Source organism: Lepidochelys olivacea (genome assembly GCF_965140295.1).
Source record: "Lepidochelys olivacea isolate rLepOli2 genome assembly, chromosome: 6".
NCBI classification, from domain to species: domain Eukaryota; kingdom Metazoa; phylum Chordata; order Testudines; family Cheloniidae; genus Lepidochelys; species Lepidochelys olivacea.
The window spans coordinates 59,701,821-59,720,532 of NC_140416.1; the positions used below are offsets into that span (position 1 = coordinate 59,701,821).

Here is an 18,712-nt window from a genome sequence, read left to right on the forward strand (position 1 = left end):
CGCCGGGCGGGGCAGGGGGAGCCTGGCTCGGCGCGGGAAGGCAGTGTGGCTGCCCTGCACTCCTGCAGTGTGTGTGCGGGGCATCCCCGCACTATCCCACGGGGGAAGCGGAGTCGGGGCAGAGGGAGGGGCGCCCCCCCGCCGCCTGTTCTCTTGGGGGCGCTGGGGTGTGTGCGTGGAGCGACTCGCTCATTACAGCCTTCTGGGCCATGCAAGAAGTGGGGGGTAGGTGGGGAGGCCTCTCCCCCCTCTGGGGGCATTCACAAAGGAGAGGGAACAGCTGGGTGATGCAGTTGCAGGATCCGCGCCATAAACCCTGTCGGCACTAGCAGCATTAGGACCTGTAATTCGGTATCGGTGCAGCCCCGCTGGTGGAAACTGGGATTAAACTGAGGCTATGTATGCACTACAGTTTACCTCGGTATGCGTTATGTCACCCAGGAGTGTGAATAAGACACCCCACGAATGACATAAGTTACATGACCTAAGCGCCGGTGTGGACAGCGCTATGTCTGCAGGAGTGCTTCTCCCACCAACATAGCTACTGCTGCTCTCCGGCTGGAGTAAAGAAGTGGGCGGGAGAACTCTCCGTTTGGCTTAGAGCGTCTGCCCTGACAATGCTACAGTAGCACAGCTGAGTTGCTGTAAACTCTGTAGTGTAGCCATAGCCTCAGGTGTCATTTTTGTACCATAGCATCATCTGAGTAGGGTTAAATAACATGGTGGAAGTAACACTTGAGTCCTGTCTACAGGTTCTACTGTATCCATGATGAATTATGAGTCCTGTAGACAAAACCTTAATGTCACAATGCAAACATGGCAATGAATTTTCAGAGTATCTTGGCTTTCTGGAACTCCCAATCAGTATTTTCCTTCCTTCTTGTCTCCCTGCTAATCTGTTTCATTTTTTTTTCTTCGAGGCTGCTTCGGAAGCAGCTCTTGTCCCTTTGCCTGGTGCAATGTCATGTGCCAAGGGTTATGGGTACCATTCCTGTGACTAATTGTTTTCTTGTCTTCCTGAAACTAAGACAAGTCACAGAATATCTGATCAGACACATGGGTTTTGCAAGAGCAGTGTGAGAGAGACATGAGAGACTGTTGCTACTCTAGAGCTATGCGCTGAGTGTGTGGATGTTATATTAAAATGGAAAAATATTTACTAATTTAATTCTTTTCATGGCTGTCCTTTTAACATCCTACAAATCCTATTCTACGACCAACCTTCTCTTCTCGATCTCCAGGACTTTTACTGCTTTCTCTGGAGGAACCGGAACATGTAAAGATGTATCCTCTGTAGTTGCAGGAGGAATTTAGCTCTTTAATAAAATTTCATGGCAGCCAAATGACAAAGATGTATGTTTTGAGCTCTAAAACCCTATAGTGAGATACATAACAATGAACTCCATTGACAGTTTCTGCACTGCATGAGTCTTCACACAATACTAACATAACCCCAAGGCTTGACCCACCATGCACCAAGATCAGTGGGATACCTGAGGGACGTTCAGAAGAGCCAGTCTCTTTGAAGTCCTTGTTATGAACCCCAGGATATTATGTGTGAAAGAATAAAATGATTGAATATATGTGTAGATAGGAAGACAAATGTGTATAGTTGCTTTAGACGATCTGTGACATCTGCTTTTCAATTGCCAGGCATACTGGTATCTTTTATGCCCTGGTTGAGAGATTAAAGAACATGAAAAATGGTACAATTGTAATATCCCAGCTAATTAATAGATTTAAAGGCCAGAAGGGGCCATTGTTATCTTCATGTCTGAGGTGCAGAACACAGGCCATAGGACTTCCTTGAATTCCTTCTTCGCGTCCAATAGCTGTGGCTGAACTAGATCATATCTTTAAGAAAAACAACTAATCTGGATTTAAAAATTGCAAGCGATAAAGAATCCACCACAACCCCTGGAAAAATGGTCTAATGGTTAATTAGCCTCACTGTTAAAAACATGCACCTTTTTTCTAGCCTGAATTTGTCTAGTTTCAACTTTCAGCTATTGGATTGTGTTATACCTTTGCCTGCAAGATTGAAGAACCCTCTATTATCAAATTTCTGTTCCCCATTTAGGTACTTACAGACTCTGATCAAGTCACCCCTTAACTTTCTCTTAGATAAGCTAAATAGATCAAGCTCCTTAAATCTCTCACTGAGGCATGTTTTCCAATCCTTTAATCATTCTCGTGGCTCTTTTCTGACCTCTAATTTCTCAGCAACCTTGAATTTTGGATACACTATTCCAGTAGTGGTTGCACCAGTGCCAGATACTCTCTACTTCTACTTGATATTACCCTACTTATACATCCCAGGATTGCATTAGTCCTTTTAGTTACAGCATTGCAGCGGGAACTCATGTTCAGATGATTATCTTCTATGACCCCCCCCCCCCCCAAATCTCTTTCAGTCACTGCTTCCCAGAATAGAGTCCCTAATCCTGTATGTATGACCTACTTTCTTTGTTCCTAGGTGCATGGCCTTGCATTTGGCTATTTATGGGTAATTGTTATTTAACAGGAGTTGCTCTGTGATCACTTACACACTCCAATAGTACAAAGATTTGTAATGTCTGATATATTTCCATTCTTTAGAGTAGAGAGTGTGTGTTTGTGTGTTGGTATTGTTTGTGTTGGTATTGCAAACTACTTTTCTAGATTTGTTTTGCTGTACTGTGTGATTGTTTTTCTGTTCACCAGATGTGGGAGCATGGCCACTAAGAAATTAAGAAGAGCAGGGTTATCTCAGGAACTTTGTGACAGGTTGAGTCGGCATCAGATCAATACCTGTCAGGTGAGACTTTCGCTTAATAGATTTATTTTACGTTGGGTTATGTGGCACTTTGACACATGTATGGCCTGCTGCCTTGTAAAAGTGTAGTCTTGAATGTGTGCAGAAATATAACTTCCCCACAAGTTCATACTTTACATTTATATAGAGCCTTTCATCCCAAAGATCCTAAAGTAATGTAGAGATCACTTCTGTCACCAGTGAAATTCAGCTGCCACTTGGGTGGAGCAAGACAATTGTTTAACTACGTACAGCAACACAGTACAAAAGGAAGTGAAGATGGTCAGATTAAACTGAAACTAAAAGTGATGTTTTCGCATTCTCTTCTCAAATCAGAGTTGTTAATCTGGTGTTCTGTGACTTTGTCTGATACAGGATGATTCAGGGCTAGATCCTGCAAGTGTCTGTATGAATGGATCCATAAGCAGATCCAGGGTCTCTGTGCAGAGGCTGCAGTCCTCTGACATGAATCCAATTGTAGGATCTGGCCCTAAGTCTGATAATCAGAAGATGAGACATCATTTGAGGTGGTCTGTGATCATTTTTCAGTTAAGGCAGAGGCTTGTGAGGAAGGCAATATTGTTGTTTCATACCACCCCAAAATGACAATAACTGAATACTTAATTTCTTCCGCCCTCCCCACACCCACTCAGCCCTTTAAAATGTGAGGCAGAATTAATGCCTTCTATAATTCCATTGTCTTCAGTTGAATTGTATCATGGGAGAATTTGGAATATGAACTGATTCTTTATAAATATATTAAATGAATGAAATCTCTTTTCCCCCTTCAGTCCCCAGATTGAACTCTGTTCCTTTTAATCATCTTTCAGGACTTTCTGTGTCTTTCACTCTTGGAGCTAATGAAAGTGACTGGACAAAGTTATTGGAATGTACGGAAGCTTCTTTGCAAAGTCAGCTTAGCTTGTGCTCCCAAAATGCAGACTGTAAGTATCCTTGCGGTGATACTGTTATGAAATCTGACTACAGTCAGTTTTATTTTTACCTAGCAAGGGTATAGTGTAGTATAGGTTTGTTGCAAATAAAATGAGATGGTGTGCCATCCAAGATGTAAACAGTGGGATTCCATTATAAGGATCAAGTCAGGCTATGCCTGTGTTCATTGCTAAATTCAGATCCATAAGACAATGAATTTCTCACTTCAGAAGTGTATAAAAAGAAAATTTTCTTGTCAGAATACAGTGAGTTCAGCTAGGCATTTTAGTGCTTAAGCAGGTTGCTCAGGTTATTACAATAGGATATAAGTAGCACTTCTACAAATGATGTATGTATGCTGAGAGCCACTCAAGAAGATAAGGAATTCTTTCCTACCTTTGAGAATATCAAAGATATTGCTGCTTCCAATCTGAGCCTTACAACTGAAAGTGCCATTGATTAGTGTAGGTGAAGGGTAGGAACATCAGTGCCCATAGAAACTGGTTTTTAGAAAGTAATGTTAGTGCCATAGAGCAGAGTGATCATTAAAGCTATATTCTGCTCATTTTGGAGAATCTCATATTCTCTCATCCTAGGCAAATGGGAATGTGAAGTGGCATGAAGATGATGCATCTGGTGTTAGAGAGTTGGTGAGAGTGGAGGGAAGGAGACAGAAGGTGTGGGCTGCACTCCTGTTGACTGGATTATTTTGGCTACTGTAAGAGAACATGTCTGAATAAGACTGTTGTTGTGTCCTTCCAGCCAGAAAGAAAAGATGCTAATGATGGTAGCCCTCTTGTGGCAGGAGTGGGGAGATAGGGCAGAGAAAACAGGGTGTCAAGATAGTGCAGGTCCAGGTAACTTTTGCTGCAGTTTAAGAATTGGCCAAGAAGCTCTCCAGATAATCAATGTGAATTTTTAATAAATCTTGGGCAACTGGGGAAGTTGCAGAGGACTGAAAGAAAGCCAATGTTGTGCCAGTATTCAAAAGTTAAATGGGCTGACCTGGCTAGCCTGACCTTGATCCGAGGAAAAAATAATGCAGTGGCTGATATGGGATCCTATCAGCAAAGGAAGGAAATATAATTAATGCCAATCTGCATGTATTCTTGAAAAACGGGTCTTGTCAAATGAACATGAAATTGTTCTTTTATCAACCACACTTGCAACCTTGTGAAATATAATGAACTAATATAATGAACTTTTGTAAGGCATTTAACTTGGTGTCACATAAAATTCAGATTAAAATTAGCACTATACAAAATCTAAATAGCACATATTAAATGGATTAAAACTGGCTGATAAATCTCAATGAGTAACTGTTAACTAGGAATCATCAAGTGGTGAGGGTGTTTCTAGTGGGGTCCCACAGGGATTGGTTTTCAGACCATCCTTATTGAATATTTTTATCAACAAGTCTGGGGTGTATTTTGTCAAACAGTGGTTCTGCAAAGGATTTGGGGTCTTGGTGGATAAGCAACTGAACAGGAACTCATAGTGTGATGCTGTGGCTAGTGTGATCCTTGAATGAAAAAAACAAATACTGAGTATGGGTAAGAAGGTGGTAGTCGTAACAACATTGTTCTATACTGGGGTGGGCAAACTTTTTGGCCCAAGGGCCACATCTGGGTATGGAAATTGTATGGCGGGTCATGAATGCTCATGAAATTGTGGGTTGGGGTGCAGGATGGGGTGAGGGCTCCCGCTGGGAGTGTGGGCTCTGGGGTGGGATCAAGGGGTTCAGGACTGGGGGTTGGGTCACGGGAGGGGGTCAGGGGTGCAAGCTCCAGGTGGTGCTTACCTCAAGCAGCTCCCAGAAGCAGAAGCATGTCCCCACTCTGGCTGCTACACGTAGGCATGGCCGGGCAGCTCTACGTGCTGCCCTGTCCGTAGGCACTGCCCCTGTAGTTCCCACTGACTGCGGTTCCATGGAACCATTGGTGGTGCTTGGGGTGGGAGCAGCATGTGGAGCCCCCTGACTGCCCCTATGCGTAGGAGTCAGAGCAGGGACATGCCGCTGCTTCCAGGAGCCATACGGAGTGCGGCAAGCCCCCGATCCCGCTCCCCGCCTGGAGCGCTGGAGTGGAGCAAGTCCTGGACTCCGCTCCCTGATGGGAGCTCGAGGGCTGGATTAAAACGTCTGAAGGGCTGGATGTGGCCCCTGGGTCGTAGTTTGCTCAACTCTGTTCTATACAGACATACTACTAGAGTTCTGTGCCCAAAGATATTGAAAAATTAGAGAGGATTTAGAAAAGAGTAACAAAAATGGTTTGCGGTCTGGAAAATTCCACTCAGAATGGGAGACTTAAGGAGCTGAATCTATTGAGTTCATCAAAGGAAAAGTTAAGAGGTGATTTGATTGGTGGCCAAGAAGTACCTATAAAGAGAGAAGATATCTGATATTAGAAAACTCTAATTGAGCCTGCAAAAGCATAACAAGATCCAGTGGTTGGAGTTGAAGTCAAAAAAATTCAAAGGGGAAATAAGATGGAAAATTTTTAACAATGAACAGACTAAGGGATGTGGTAAATTCTCTTTCACTTGGAATCTTTAAATGAAGACTGAATGTCTTTCTAAAAGATATGTTAACAAAGCCACAATTTCTTAGATTCAATACAGGAACTATTGGATGAAATTCTATGGCCTGTGTTATGCAGGAAGTCAGATTAGATTATCATAATGATCCCTTTTGACATTAGAATCTATATGAGGCAGATCCACAGCTAGTGTAAAATGTCATCGTTTAAAAAAAGACAAATTTTGTATTAATGAAAAAATGTGTGCAAATTCCTTATCACTCCATGCATTCCTTTTTCCAATTAACCTGAACCCAAATCCATCAGGACGTCACTGGAGCCAGTTTTGCTTTGTGGTGTTTTGTGCCCTGAAAAGATCAAAACAGATGTTTTTCATGTACTTGGTACAGTTCCACTCTCTAGAACCTTTTGGCTGAGGATCTCCAAGTTCTTTTCAACTATTAACTGGTTAAGCCTGCTGTCCAGTATATGGGGAAACTGAGGCATAAAAAAGGGTGAGTGACTGGCCTCATATCTTAAGTCAGCTGGAAGAAGAACCCAAATTTCCTGCCAGTCCGGTGCCATACTCACTAGATCAGGCTCACAAAACCCAAAAGCTATGCTAGGCTCTGGTATTGACCTAGGCTTGTTCAAACAGTTTACAAATCTTAATGAACCTTTCAGTGAACTCGAATGGTTTTGAGATGCCAAGTTCAAAATCAGCCAAATTCTTGGTTTTGGGTTTCATTGTGAATGCTTTGCACAGCTCTGCTGACCACAGGGTTAGTATTTCCTTGTTCAAAAGTAGTAGTTTGGCAGATCAAAAGCAGCACGTGTTGGCCAGGGGAAAAAAAGCCATCACTTTTGCAAAGTTATTGTAAAGTGCTTTTTATAATTTGACATTGTGATGTGGGAGAAAAGTTCAAAGCTAGAGTGCAAAAGCCTCAGTGTATACAGTAAACTCCTTTAAATCTACTTAGTGGTGTCTGCATTTAAGTGTGGTGGAGACTCAGGTGAAGAAAGAACACAGGGAAGGATGAGAATATAGTTTAGGATTTGAACAGTAAACTTGTGGGCAAGTATTAAATCATGCTAGATTGTTGGGGAGCAAATGCCAGAAATTTCTCTTGTCAGCTGAATAAAACTTTTTGTGTGTGTGTGTGTTAATTTTTGCTGTTATAGGCTTATGAGATGAAAATGAAAAGGGCTATCAATCCATCCTCAGCCTTCTTATCCACTACCCTAGATGGTTTGGATAAAGCCCTGCATGGTGGAGTGGCCTGTGGATCCCTCACAGAGGTAAAATTAATATTTACAGTTTTTACTGCAGTAGCGCCTAAATGCCACAACCTTTAGTGGGGGTCCATTTGGGCATTATATAAATGTATAATAAATGACAGTTCTTGACCCAAAGAGCTTTCAGTCTAAAATGTATATGTGGGACTCTTCACTCGTACAGTATGTTAAATATATTTTGCTTCCACTTTTCAAGGTAGGTAGGACAACAATATTTAAGAGATGTTTGTGATTATCTTTTCTGCTTAAAAAATTGCTGTTTGAAAATTCTCCTAATGGTCGTAAATGATAAACACTTCATATTTTTTGTAATATGAATGCACCACTCGCTGACACTTTTGAGTGAGGAAAGTTAAATTTTGTAAACAGCTAGTCAAATGTAATTTTGTAACATGATAGAATAGGACCATAGCATATCTGTTGGTTAGAGCTCAAGACTTGAAATCATGATTTTATTCCTGATCTGACATTGACTTGTCATGTGACCTTGGCAAGTCACTCTTTCTCTGACTACCTTAGTTTACCTATCTAAGTTACTAAAGATATAATGGACCATTACAACAAACAGAAGTGTAAGAATGCAAGGATGAAAATTATTTTTATAAGGAGGATCATGTGTAGCTAAGGCTGTAAAAAAAATGTTATAACTTTATTATTTGAAAAATACATATGATAATGTAATTAAAGACTGGATTGTAATGTGTATGCACAACAGGACAGAATTAAAGTTGTATGTAAACCCTTAACTTTGTCACTTTCTGACTTTTAAGTTTAACTTTAAAGTTTTCTTAACAGAGCTTTTGGCATGGCATTTCCTGTGTGTGTGTTAAGATAGAGCTTCATTATCCAGTACTTAGAAACTATGCTGTCTTGCAAAAAGTTGCCAGTAATTGATATACATTCTGTAATTTGCAATTTGCAATGTTGTAGTAATGTGTAATGACAGAATTTGGCAATATAAGGTGCACACAAATTGCTCCCTTAAACTTTTTGTACCTTTTGAATCATTCAGGGGCTGAGGTAAGCACTTCTAGTGACCTTGTTCTCTGAAAACATCCACTCAATGTGCATCGGCAGTCAAAAAAGTGAACAGAATGCTGGGAATAATTAAGAAAGGGATAGATAAGATGACAGAAAATATCATGTTGCCTCTATATAAATCCATTGTACACCCCCACATCTTGAATACTGTGTGCAAATGTGTCTCCCCATCTCAAAAAATATATATTGGAATTGGAAAAGGTTCAGAAAAGGGCAACAAAATGATTAGGGGTATGGAATGGCTTCCGTATGAGGAGAGATTAATAAGACTGGGACTTTTCAGCTTGGAAAAGAGCCGGCTAAGGGGAGATATGATTGAGGTCTATAAAATCATTACTGGTGTAGAGAAAGTAGATAAGAAAGTGTTGTTTACTACTTCTCATAACACAAGAACTAGGGGTCACCAGACGAAGTTAATAGGCAGCAGGTTTAAAACAAATAAAAGGAAGTATTTCTTCAGACAACGCACAGTCAACCTGTGGAACTCCTTGCCAGAGGATGTTGTGAAGGCCAAGATCATAACAGGGTTAAAAAAAGAACTAGATAAATTCATGGAGGATAGGTCCATCAATGGCTGTTAGCCAGGATGGGCAGGAATGGTGTCCTTAGCCTCTGTTTGCCAGAAGGTGGGAATGAGAGACAGGAGATGGATCACTTGATGATTACCTGTTCTGTTCATTCCCTCTGGGGCACCTGGCACTGGCCACTGTCGGAAGACAGGATACTGGGCTAGATGGACCTTTGGTCTGATCCAGTAGGGCCGTTCTTATGTTCTTGTCTCAACCCATAAATATCTTAAATAGATTGATAACAAGTTGCTCAAGATCCATCTACCTTCTTATACTGTGCCCATCACTTAAGTATCCAAATGCCTGCTCTCCTTAACCCCTGCACACCTCACAAAGTATGTAGGAGCCCTCCTTCAACCCTTGCATTTTTTTAAGCTGCCAAGGTGCTAAGGGAGGCCTCCTAAGCACTTTAAATTGCATAGGAACGCACAATATATTTGACTAGATTCTATGCACTTGAAGTAAGTTAAAAACCCTACTACTCGGTATGTAATTTTCAAATGCTCAGAGCTCAATCAAGTCCAAACCAATTTTCTCTGGATCACTGACAGTCACTTCTACTCAGTAAGGGCCATTTCCATGCCAAATTTCAAATTTCAACTCAGACATTGTGGTTGTAGAGCTGTACAAATAAGAAGATTGCAAAAATTCTTTTATCACAGGGGAAAGTATATTTTTCCACTCTTCATAATTCAACATGACTGAACTGTTTTTGCTCAAACTTAAAAAGAAATCACCTTTGAAGCATGAAAGTAATAAGTGAAAATGGGCTGGAATGAAAACAGTATTGCAACTTAAACTGTAGTGGTTTCTGCTTCAGTAAATGCTTATATAACAGCGTTGGGGCTGTGACCTTAGAGACATGAAAGAGACCTGTTTTCTTTCTGCTCCAGGTGTAGACTGATGCACAGATTATCTCCATAGAAGTGCTCAAGAGGGTATCTTGTGAATTTATTTTGTCCCTCATTGAATTAATGAAGGTTTTTTCAGATGTAGGTATTGATACCTGTGTTGATAACTGGCCATAAGGGGGTCATGTTGCACAATCCTGCCTGAAAGTGATCATCACTGTGGCTTAGACTGCATTAGGAAAAAAGAGCATTAGGAAAAAAGAGCAATGTTTCATGGCTGGCTAAAGATGAAACAGCTGCTCTTTGGGCAGATAGAACTAGTACTGAGTCAGATGGGATCTTGAGACTATGCAGATGTCCTCAATAGTGGATGAGCACTTAATTCCTGAAAATACTTCTCTCTGTCTAGCAGTAACTGTGGTTACTCACCTGGGTTAAATCAATGCTTTTCATCCAGATTTTAGTTTCCTCCAGACACTGGGACAGTTGGTGAATTCAACACTATAAATGTTTGAGAAGGAGATTGCAGAGCTACCTTTTATCAGATTATTGATGACACTGGAGCCACTGGTATCTCCCAGGCTCCACTGTGATTATGAATGAGAGGTGACAGGAGTGAGCTATGAAGGATTGTATAAGTGAGCACTCAGGGATAAGGAAAAAATACCTGTCATGGTTCTGGGATCTGTCTAAGAGGAATGAGCAAAACCAGCTTAATGTGGCTCTACATCATGCTGAGTTCCTGTAAGTGAGTTAGAAGTACCTCATGATCAGTATAAAAGGCTGCTGATAGATTTAATAACATTATCTGGGATGCTTGTCTTTTTCCTTCAGCCATAAAGTGACTGTCATTCAGCTTGACCAATACATTCTCCAGGCCATACCTTCACCTGAAGGAGGGCTTTTAGATATTAGCAGAGATTAGGTTTTGCTGGAATTGGCTAGCTACTATCTTTGACTTTGCTTAAGATTAAAGAGATTAAAGACAAGTGGTGGCTACTGAGTCAGTGGGAGTTTTGCTTGAGTTAAGAGACTAAGTTATGAATTCTGCGTCACAGAGTTACAGAATTTAGAACCAGAAGTCATTGATATTCATTTTTGGTCTTTATCTGCATGCACAAAGTGCTGCTGCAGTAGCAAATGATGGGTCCATTTTGTGCCAAAGGCATAAATTTTCTAAGGTGGGCTCAGAGAATGCTCTTTTGGACATGAATACAGATGTACAGTTTTGGAAAATTATTTAAACGTTTTGTAAATCTTTAGGGCCACTTTCCGGTTGGGTTAATTATCACATTGCCTAATGCCCTAATGCAGGTACTTACAGTACATTAAATCTGTGCATTATAGTACTGACTACATGACATGCTGAAGTACATGTCTTCAAAAGAGACACCTATTAGCTTAGACTGGAATTGCACTTGGAATCTGCTCTACAGCAGTAGGCTGGCCTTGGCTGCATTGCTGCTCCAGGGTAATTATATTATATTGTCAGTATTGCACTCCTAAACGTTAAAAAATCACGAGTCGGGCCCCAGAAAATCATGAGACTGGCTTGAAATCATGAAATTTATGAAAGAAAATATAGGGCTCTTTTTATTTGCCTTCTAGGTTTTGAATCTTTAGGGAGCACTTGGGTCACTTTTTCAGGCTTTTCTTCACAAGCATAGTAAAACATTGGTTTTTATTTAAAGTAATCTCCAAAACAGCAAAAGTTGAGATTTTCACTTAATCACTTGACTGCAGGACCCGGGGCTTTAAGAAAAACACCAGATATCATGAGACTTTCAACAAAATCTCAAGAGTTGGCAAGACTGCAACTCTTCTTTGTTTAGTATTAATATAGGTGTTAGTATAAGTCTATCCGCATTCTATTGCTGCTGCTTAATTATGGAGGTGAAGCTTACAAAGAGTTCAGGTCCCAGTCTACAGTACTCTGTATTAAGTCAAGTGATCCTGCAACCTTTAATCTCTCTGATCTGCACCTCCTCTATTAAAATGAGCACCCCGGTGAGCAACATACTAGAAGTTCTTGGGCCGTGGCACAGTTGACCTGAATGTTGCACTTGGGATACTTTTGCTTTTAGACAGTTGGTTCAAGCCTGGGAGAAGTTCTCACAAAGCATGTTTCTTGGAGCATGTTTCTTCCCCGTTGGTGTGGGTAAAGCTTTTACTGTTTTCCTTCCCATTCCTCTTATACTACGCAACAGCAATTGTGGTTTGAAATTTGGAATTTGAATACATGAATCATGAGAGGATGTCAGTGGTATCTTCTACAGCCAAATCTTGTCCTAGCTTTTTGAGTGCCAGAGGCAAATGACTTACACTGTTCTGGCTCTGACACCTTTTTCCAAATCACCAGTGGTGTTTAGGTTAGAAATTAATCATAACTGAAATTTTGTGTTCAAATATCAGAACTTTTGACCAAATCGTTTGAGCAGAAATTTGGTTGTGGCTATTTGAATGTTTAATCCCCTGGGTAACTCTGAAGGAGAATTATCTCCTCAAGACCTTGCCTTCTCCTCCATTAATCTCCCCCCCCCCTCACAACCCCCCCCCAAAACCCTGTTCAGATGTGCCTGGGAAAATAACATATAATGTACTGAAAAAGAAAAGTGCATTTTTTTAAAAGTACAGACACATTAAATACTGTTGTAGTTCTGAAATCTCTATTATCAGGATGGACTCTTGATTTCAAAACCAAGCTTAAAAAAAGACAAACTCATGGACTTTAAGGCCAGAAGGCCATCATAATCATCTAGTTTGACCTCCTGCGTATTGCAGGCCACAGAACCTCACCCACTCACTCCTGTAATAGACCCACAACCTCTGGCTGAGTTACAGAAGTCCTTAAATCATGATTTAAAGATTTCAAGTTACAGAGAATCCGCCATTTACACTAGTTTAAACGTGCAAGTGACCTGTACCCCATGCGGCAAAGGAAGGTGAAAAACCCCCCAAAGTCTCTGCCAATAATCTGGAAAAGAAAAACAAGCTTTCCTGCTTTTTCAGGTCCCAAACAATTTCTCAGTTTGGAATGAATTAGTCCAAAGGAAGAAAATATTCTTTCTACACTGGCAGAAGAAGCTACCGCTGTTAAAAGTGAGATTATCACCTCAACCGTCTCTGAATCCAAGTGCTTAAGTGACTTCCACCAGTTCACTGGTGTGACTTTCTTTAAAACAGCATCAGCAAACATATATTTCTTGAATGGTTCACCCTTAGCTCTGAAGTTTATTATAGTTGGCATTATGGAGGGATGATTGCTGGATGTCCATGTCATAGCCAACTCCTCTTCTTCAGCAGTTAAGGTTTGACCCTGGTACCGAGTATTGAGAATATTTGCAAGAAAACGAGCTGGAGATCGTGTTTGTCCCATTCATTTTTTTAATGCTTGTAATTTAACTCTGTCATTGCATATTTCTCTTTTTGAGATCTCACTCAGTTCCTTCCAGATTTCAACAGGGTCAGCAATAAAACAGCTATTTCCCTTCATTTTGTTCAAGGCTACAGAAATAGGTTTCAGGGTACTCAGCATGGTTCAACATTTCTCTTAAGCCCAGTGCTGAAAACTTTGGCTGTTACAGTGTGTGGCAGGGCAGGGGTAAAACCCCCTTTAAAGCCCTGCCAAAATGCTGGCTGCAGATGGCTGTCTGGTCAAAAGGCCAGGTAGGGAGACATGGGTATGCAGCTGTAAGCCCTAATGAGGGCTAGCTCAGAGCAACAAGCTGGGCCGAGTGGGAACAGCTGGGCTAAGGACTGGGACGGCTATAAAAGCCCTGGGAAAGCCTCAGTGAGGGGGTGGACTGGGAGGAGACAGGAAGGTTGTTTCCCTGTCTTCTTACCTACTGGAAGGAACCTCAAGGGCCAGAAGACCCTGGGAGGGGTCTTGATGTGATTGTTGTTGGGGGAATCCAGGACTGCACAAGAACACTGTAAATAGAGACACAAAGGTGAAACCACTGAAGAAGGTGGTGGGACTCTTTATTGTATGAGCCTAAACACAGGGTGCAGACACAAAAGTGGGAGTGCCGGCACAGACCCTGTGACACAGTGCCATCTATTTTTTCCCGATTTTGTTCACAACTTGTCATCAGATTAGGCCAGTTCTTGATTCAGTGCTCAAAACAGTCCACTGCTGAATTCTATCGCACGTCTTGTGGGAGAGTTAGCTTGGTTCCTCCCACTTTTTTCAGAGCAGCTGCTGCAAAGTGGTTGTTATGGAAGTATTTTGCCATTTCAACAACATTAGCCTTTATTTCTGGAACACTGAAGTCTTTGGCTAGGGGGTGCATCAAATGAGCACTGCAACCATATGTAATTAGCTTGAGACTCTCTTCTAAATTTCTTCTCATCTTGGATACATCTGTAGCATTGTCTGTGACCAAGCTGCATAGTAGTCATATGAATTTTTTTTCACAGTTTGTTATAGCTTTTACTGCTACTTCTTGTAAGTATTCTGCTGTGTGTGCATTTCCTGATGTATCAATTGTTTCTGTAAGGAAGACATTCCTTTCTTCTGTTGACACACACGCACATACAACAGGATCATTGTGGACATTGCTCCACCCATCAAGATTCAGGTTAACAATTTCACCCTCTAGACCTTTTGCACACTGCTCAATTTCTCTTTCATACACTTTATCTAGCAATTTGCCTGCGACATATGCTCTGTTTGGGTGGACTGTATCCTGGTCTTAATGACTGAACCATGTTAATGAAGTGTGGGTTCTCCGTCATATGGAAAGGAGAGTTTGCTGCATAAACAAACTGGGCAATTTTTTCATCAATTACCTCTTTTTGTAATCTACTGCTTCTTATCACAAACTTATCTATGGTTGTTTCTGGATGATGGAGTTTTGCCACAGGTGGTATACTGTGGCTATGTGACCTACATGATGTGACTGAAACACTATAATTGGCAGATAACTCTGAAACTATAGAAAATGATGGTGATCTTGAAGGTGGATAGTCTTCACAATCCTGTATGTTGAGGATGGATTCTCCTATACAAAATAAGTCAATGCAATTATTTAATTATTATTACCATACTGCTCATTTAGTATTACTCATTGCATTCACTGACACTCAGTACTACTTTAAAGGTCAAATTGTAAAAGGAAGATCTGCTTATTTCAGCTATTTATTTTTTATCACAGCTGCATCTAAAATGATAGTACCATAGAGTAACAACTATATTTTTTGCTCAAACATGAGAATTCAAGAATGGTCCAGAAGGAAGGCAGGCAATCCTTAAGAAAGAAGTATGAAACACAAAAGTTTACCAACCTGAAGATCCTGCATGTTCAGACATGTTCCTTTCATCATCTTCAACGCAGCGTCCTCCTAAGAAGGAACACTTCTCATGATGTTGTTTCATTTGGGCAACCAGGCCTTGCATTTCTTTGTTGCACTGTTTGCATTTTGCATGTATGCCTGTCTTACCCGCAGGTAGAGGAACTTCATTAAAATATTCCCAAACTGGGTCTCTTTTATGGCCTGCTGCCAATATGGTTTTTCCCTTCTAGTGAGAGAATGGTATATAATAGATCTCAAATCAATGAAGACTACACTCAGAAGGACCTCAAGACTTCTGGAATATGCTGCTCAAACAGTTTCACTTTTGTTTCTACTGCCTGTCCCTCCCTTCCCACATTTATCTCCAGGCTTCTTCTCCTTGTCCAGATCTATTCCGCCCCCAACAATCTTTCTATTCATTGAACTTTTTGAAACTTTGCACTTTTAGAGAGAGGTACGGGATTGACTCTGTGTAGACAAATTTGCAGAGGGACAATAGGGTTGATGTCTGTTATTTCTCACCTCTATATATTATTTATTTATTTTAAAACATTTTTGCTGTTAACAAGCACGTTATCTCTGGAGACACAAATCCACAGTTTGAGAACTGCAAAACTAGGCATCTCTGATGGTATCTTCTAGATTGAGCACTGAGTCCCATTGGGTAGATAGAAAGATTAAACTAAATAATCTATACAGAAGCTCCTGGAACCCCATAAGATTGGGTCCCTAATCCATGAACTATTGGAACTCCTTTACAAAACTTCTCTTAAACATTATATGACTATATTGTCTCATTAGAATTTATAATCCCTCTTCCATGATGAGATATCTTTGAGCTATAATGTATCTTAATTAAAACTATCTTTAGATAGGTTTTTTCCACAAAAAGCATTTTATCAAAAAAATCCAGTTTAAATAAAAAAAATCTGATTTTTTTTTAAAACCATTGATTTTTATCCACCCTGATTTTAACCTATTATGCATCCCTATTTCTTTAGACCAGGAGTGTCAAACGTATAGCCCTCTGACCAGATGCAGGCTGCTTGATGTACAGGCTTCCAAAAGTGACCTGAGTGTAACTGATGTAGTGATGTCTGTCTGAAACAGTGACTCGGGTTGTGAACACGTTGACTCCCTTTATAATCTCACTGGAATGTCAGTTCTAAAACTCAGTTATGGAACTTCAGTAACAGCAGTAATTATTTTGTTGCTGATCAATTTAAGAGATGGAAAGACAAAGAGGATAGGAGTGAAGCCCATAGGGGAGAGAACTGGGAGTGGCTGCAGGGAAGGCAATGCAGAGGGAAGAACATAAGAGACTCACGGTGACACAGCAGAGGGAGTGAAATAGAAAAAAGAAGATGGGAAGGAAGTGAAACAAAAGGCAGGAATACCACTAGTCCTGAAGCTGAGTGTATTTTCTCATCGAGTGATACTGAATATGACAATAATGAACAAATAAAAAATGACAAATTTAGTCACCACATAAAGGCCATACCTAACCTTTGTGTAAACTCCTCGCTGATATCAGTGGGAACTGTGTTGTAAATTGAAGAGGGGTGCGTGGAGTCCTAACTGCTTATTCTGACCCAGGGGCTGTAATTAGGCCCTTTTTCCCAATGAGTGTAACACCCCTAGTTTATATGAATACTTTTCTTTTTAGGTAACCGGCCCAGCGGGTTGCGGCAAAACTCAGTTTTGTCTTATGATGAGTGTACTGGCTACTCTGCCTATCAGCATGGGAGGACTAGATGGGGCTGTCATATACATTGACACAGAGTCTGCATTTGGTGCTGAAAGGTAAGAAGTATATGTTCTAAAATAATACTTTCAGTTTCTCTAGCACATTTTATCACACAGCCTTAAAATGTTTTCCAAGCTTTAATTAATTAAGCATCACATCTCTGTGAAGTAGGGAGCTATTTTGCAAATGGGGAAGCTGAACTGCATAGTCTGTGACTTCTGATATATTCACTGTACATTGCCCCATAATATATCATAAAGTTTGCAACTAAAAAACTACATGTCCAATTTTTTTCATTTTGCATATTAGTTTCTGGAGTTAGCAGGGAAATTTTTGGGAGGCAGAGTTTCACAAAATGAATCTTTTGAATACAGGAGAGATCTTAGATCTTCTAGATAAGAGGTTTCAGGAACTTGGCCTGTGTACTGGATGTGCTGCTGTTGATGTATTTCATGTGGCCTGACTCTTCAGCATCTGAAGTATGTGTATTTATGTGACTCAGATCTCCAGCATCTCAAGTTTTCATTTAAAAGAAAAAAGGAAAAAGTGTGACCTAGATACGTCTTGGTGCCAACTGGCAGAAGGCACAGGGAGTGCACAGGGGTTTACAGGGATCTATGGGCCAGATATGTGCATAATTGTTCACCAAAGCGTGGTATGTGCAGTCTCTACTGAGAGCCAATAGCCCACTGGTTGACATAATCATTGTGAAATGTATATATAGATAATATTTAAGGCATATGTATCTATATTAAAATCTATGTTCTTAGGATGTTGGCATTAAGGCAGGTCACATACCTCAGAAAATTCCTTTCAGTCAGGAGGCAGCAGTCACCTATCTCCTTGTCTGGTCATTTCTGTGTATTGTATGCATCACAATATAGGCCTAATTGCATATTGAGCCACAGGCAAGAGAGGAGAGTGTGAAATTGATAGGAGAGGAAATTGACAAAGGATTGTTAGGGTCTATGTCTGGGTACAAGGAAACACACAGGATCCTTCACCTAGGAGGCAAGCTGACAGTGTGTCTGTCTCATGAAAGGAGGGTCACAACTAATCTGTCTGTGAAATGTTGCAACGGTATTGGGAGAGTAATATTCTGCAAGACAGGAGAGTATCTTATTAATTAAGTCTAGGTCTAGAATGCATGCTATGATTTTGTTTTATATGTAACTGTTTCCAGTGCTCCTACTTACTATTACTTGAATCTCTATGCTTTATTAAATAAACTCATACTTGATTTCACTAAAAAAAAATCTAAGTGGTGTGTGTTAAACGGAGCAGTGATCTGAGGTGGAACTGGTAAGATGGGGTGTACTGGTTTTTTTGGAAGCAGCAAATCTGTGAACACTGCACGTGTCCAGTAGACCTGGGGCTGAACACTCCAGGGAGGCGCTTGGAGGGCTTGAGGATAGGCACACTCTAATCATTAACCTATAGAGAGAGAGCAAGGCCTAGAAGGGAGTGCTCATGTTGCCAGTGGCCAGTGGAGTAAGGAGCTGACCCATGGCAGGGACAGGTGGTAGCAAAGTGCCTCTCAACTCTGGGTACTCCCAGGAAGTGTCACAGTAAAGTTCTATCCCCCATGGTTGTCAGGTTAACCTTGCAGATGTTTGAAATTAGTGCAAACTGATGCAGTGTTGTCTTTCTGAGTTGACAGATGGTCTGAA

At 40.8% G+C, this 18,712-nt stretch overlaps 1 protein-coding gene across 4 annotated transcripts in view; it reads left to right on the forward strand.

Annotated features, from left to right (window-relative positions):
- The window catches only part of RAD51B (RAD51 paralog B), a 713,517-nt gene that overhangs the window by 97,395 nt on the left and 597,410 nt on the right, over positions 1–18,712 (forward strand). For all 4 annotated transcript variants that reach the window (XM_084631236.1, XM_084631237.1, XM_084631239.1 and 1 more), the window contains exons 2-5: positions 2,704–2,797; positions 3,625–3,738; positions 7,426–7,542; positions 16,962–17,098. In XM_084631236.1, the coding sequence (XP_084487362.1) occupies positions 2,714–2,797; positions 3,625–3,738; positions 7,426–7,542; positions 16,962–17,098 (452 nt within the window). In that variant the 5' untranslated portion in view covers positions 2,704–2,713. The remainder of the gene's footprint in view (positions 1–2,703; positions 2,798–3,624; positions 3,739–7,425; positions 7,543–16,961; positions 17,099–18,712) is intronic.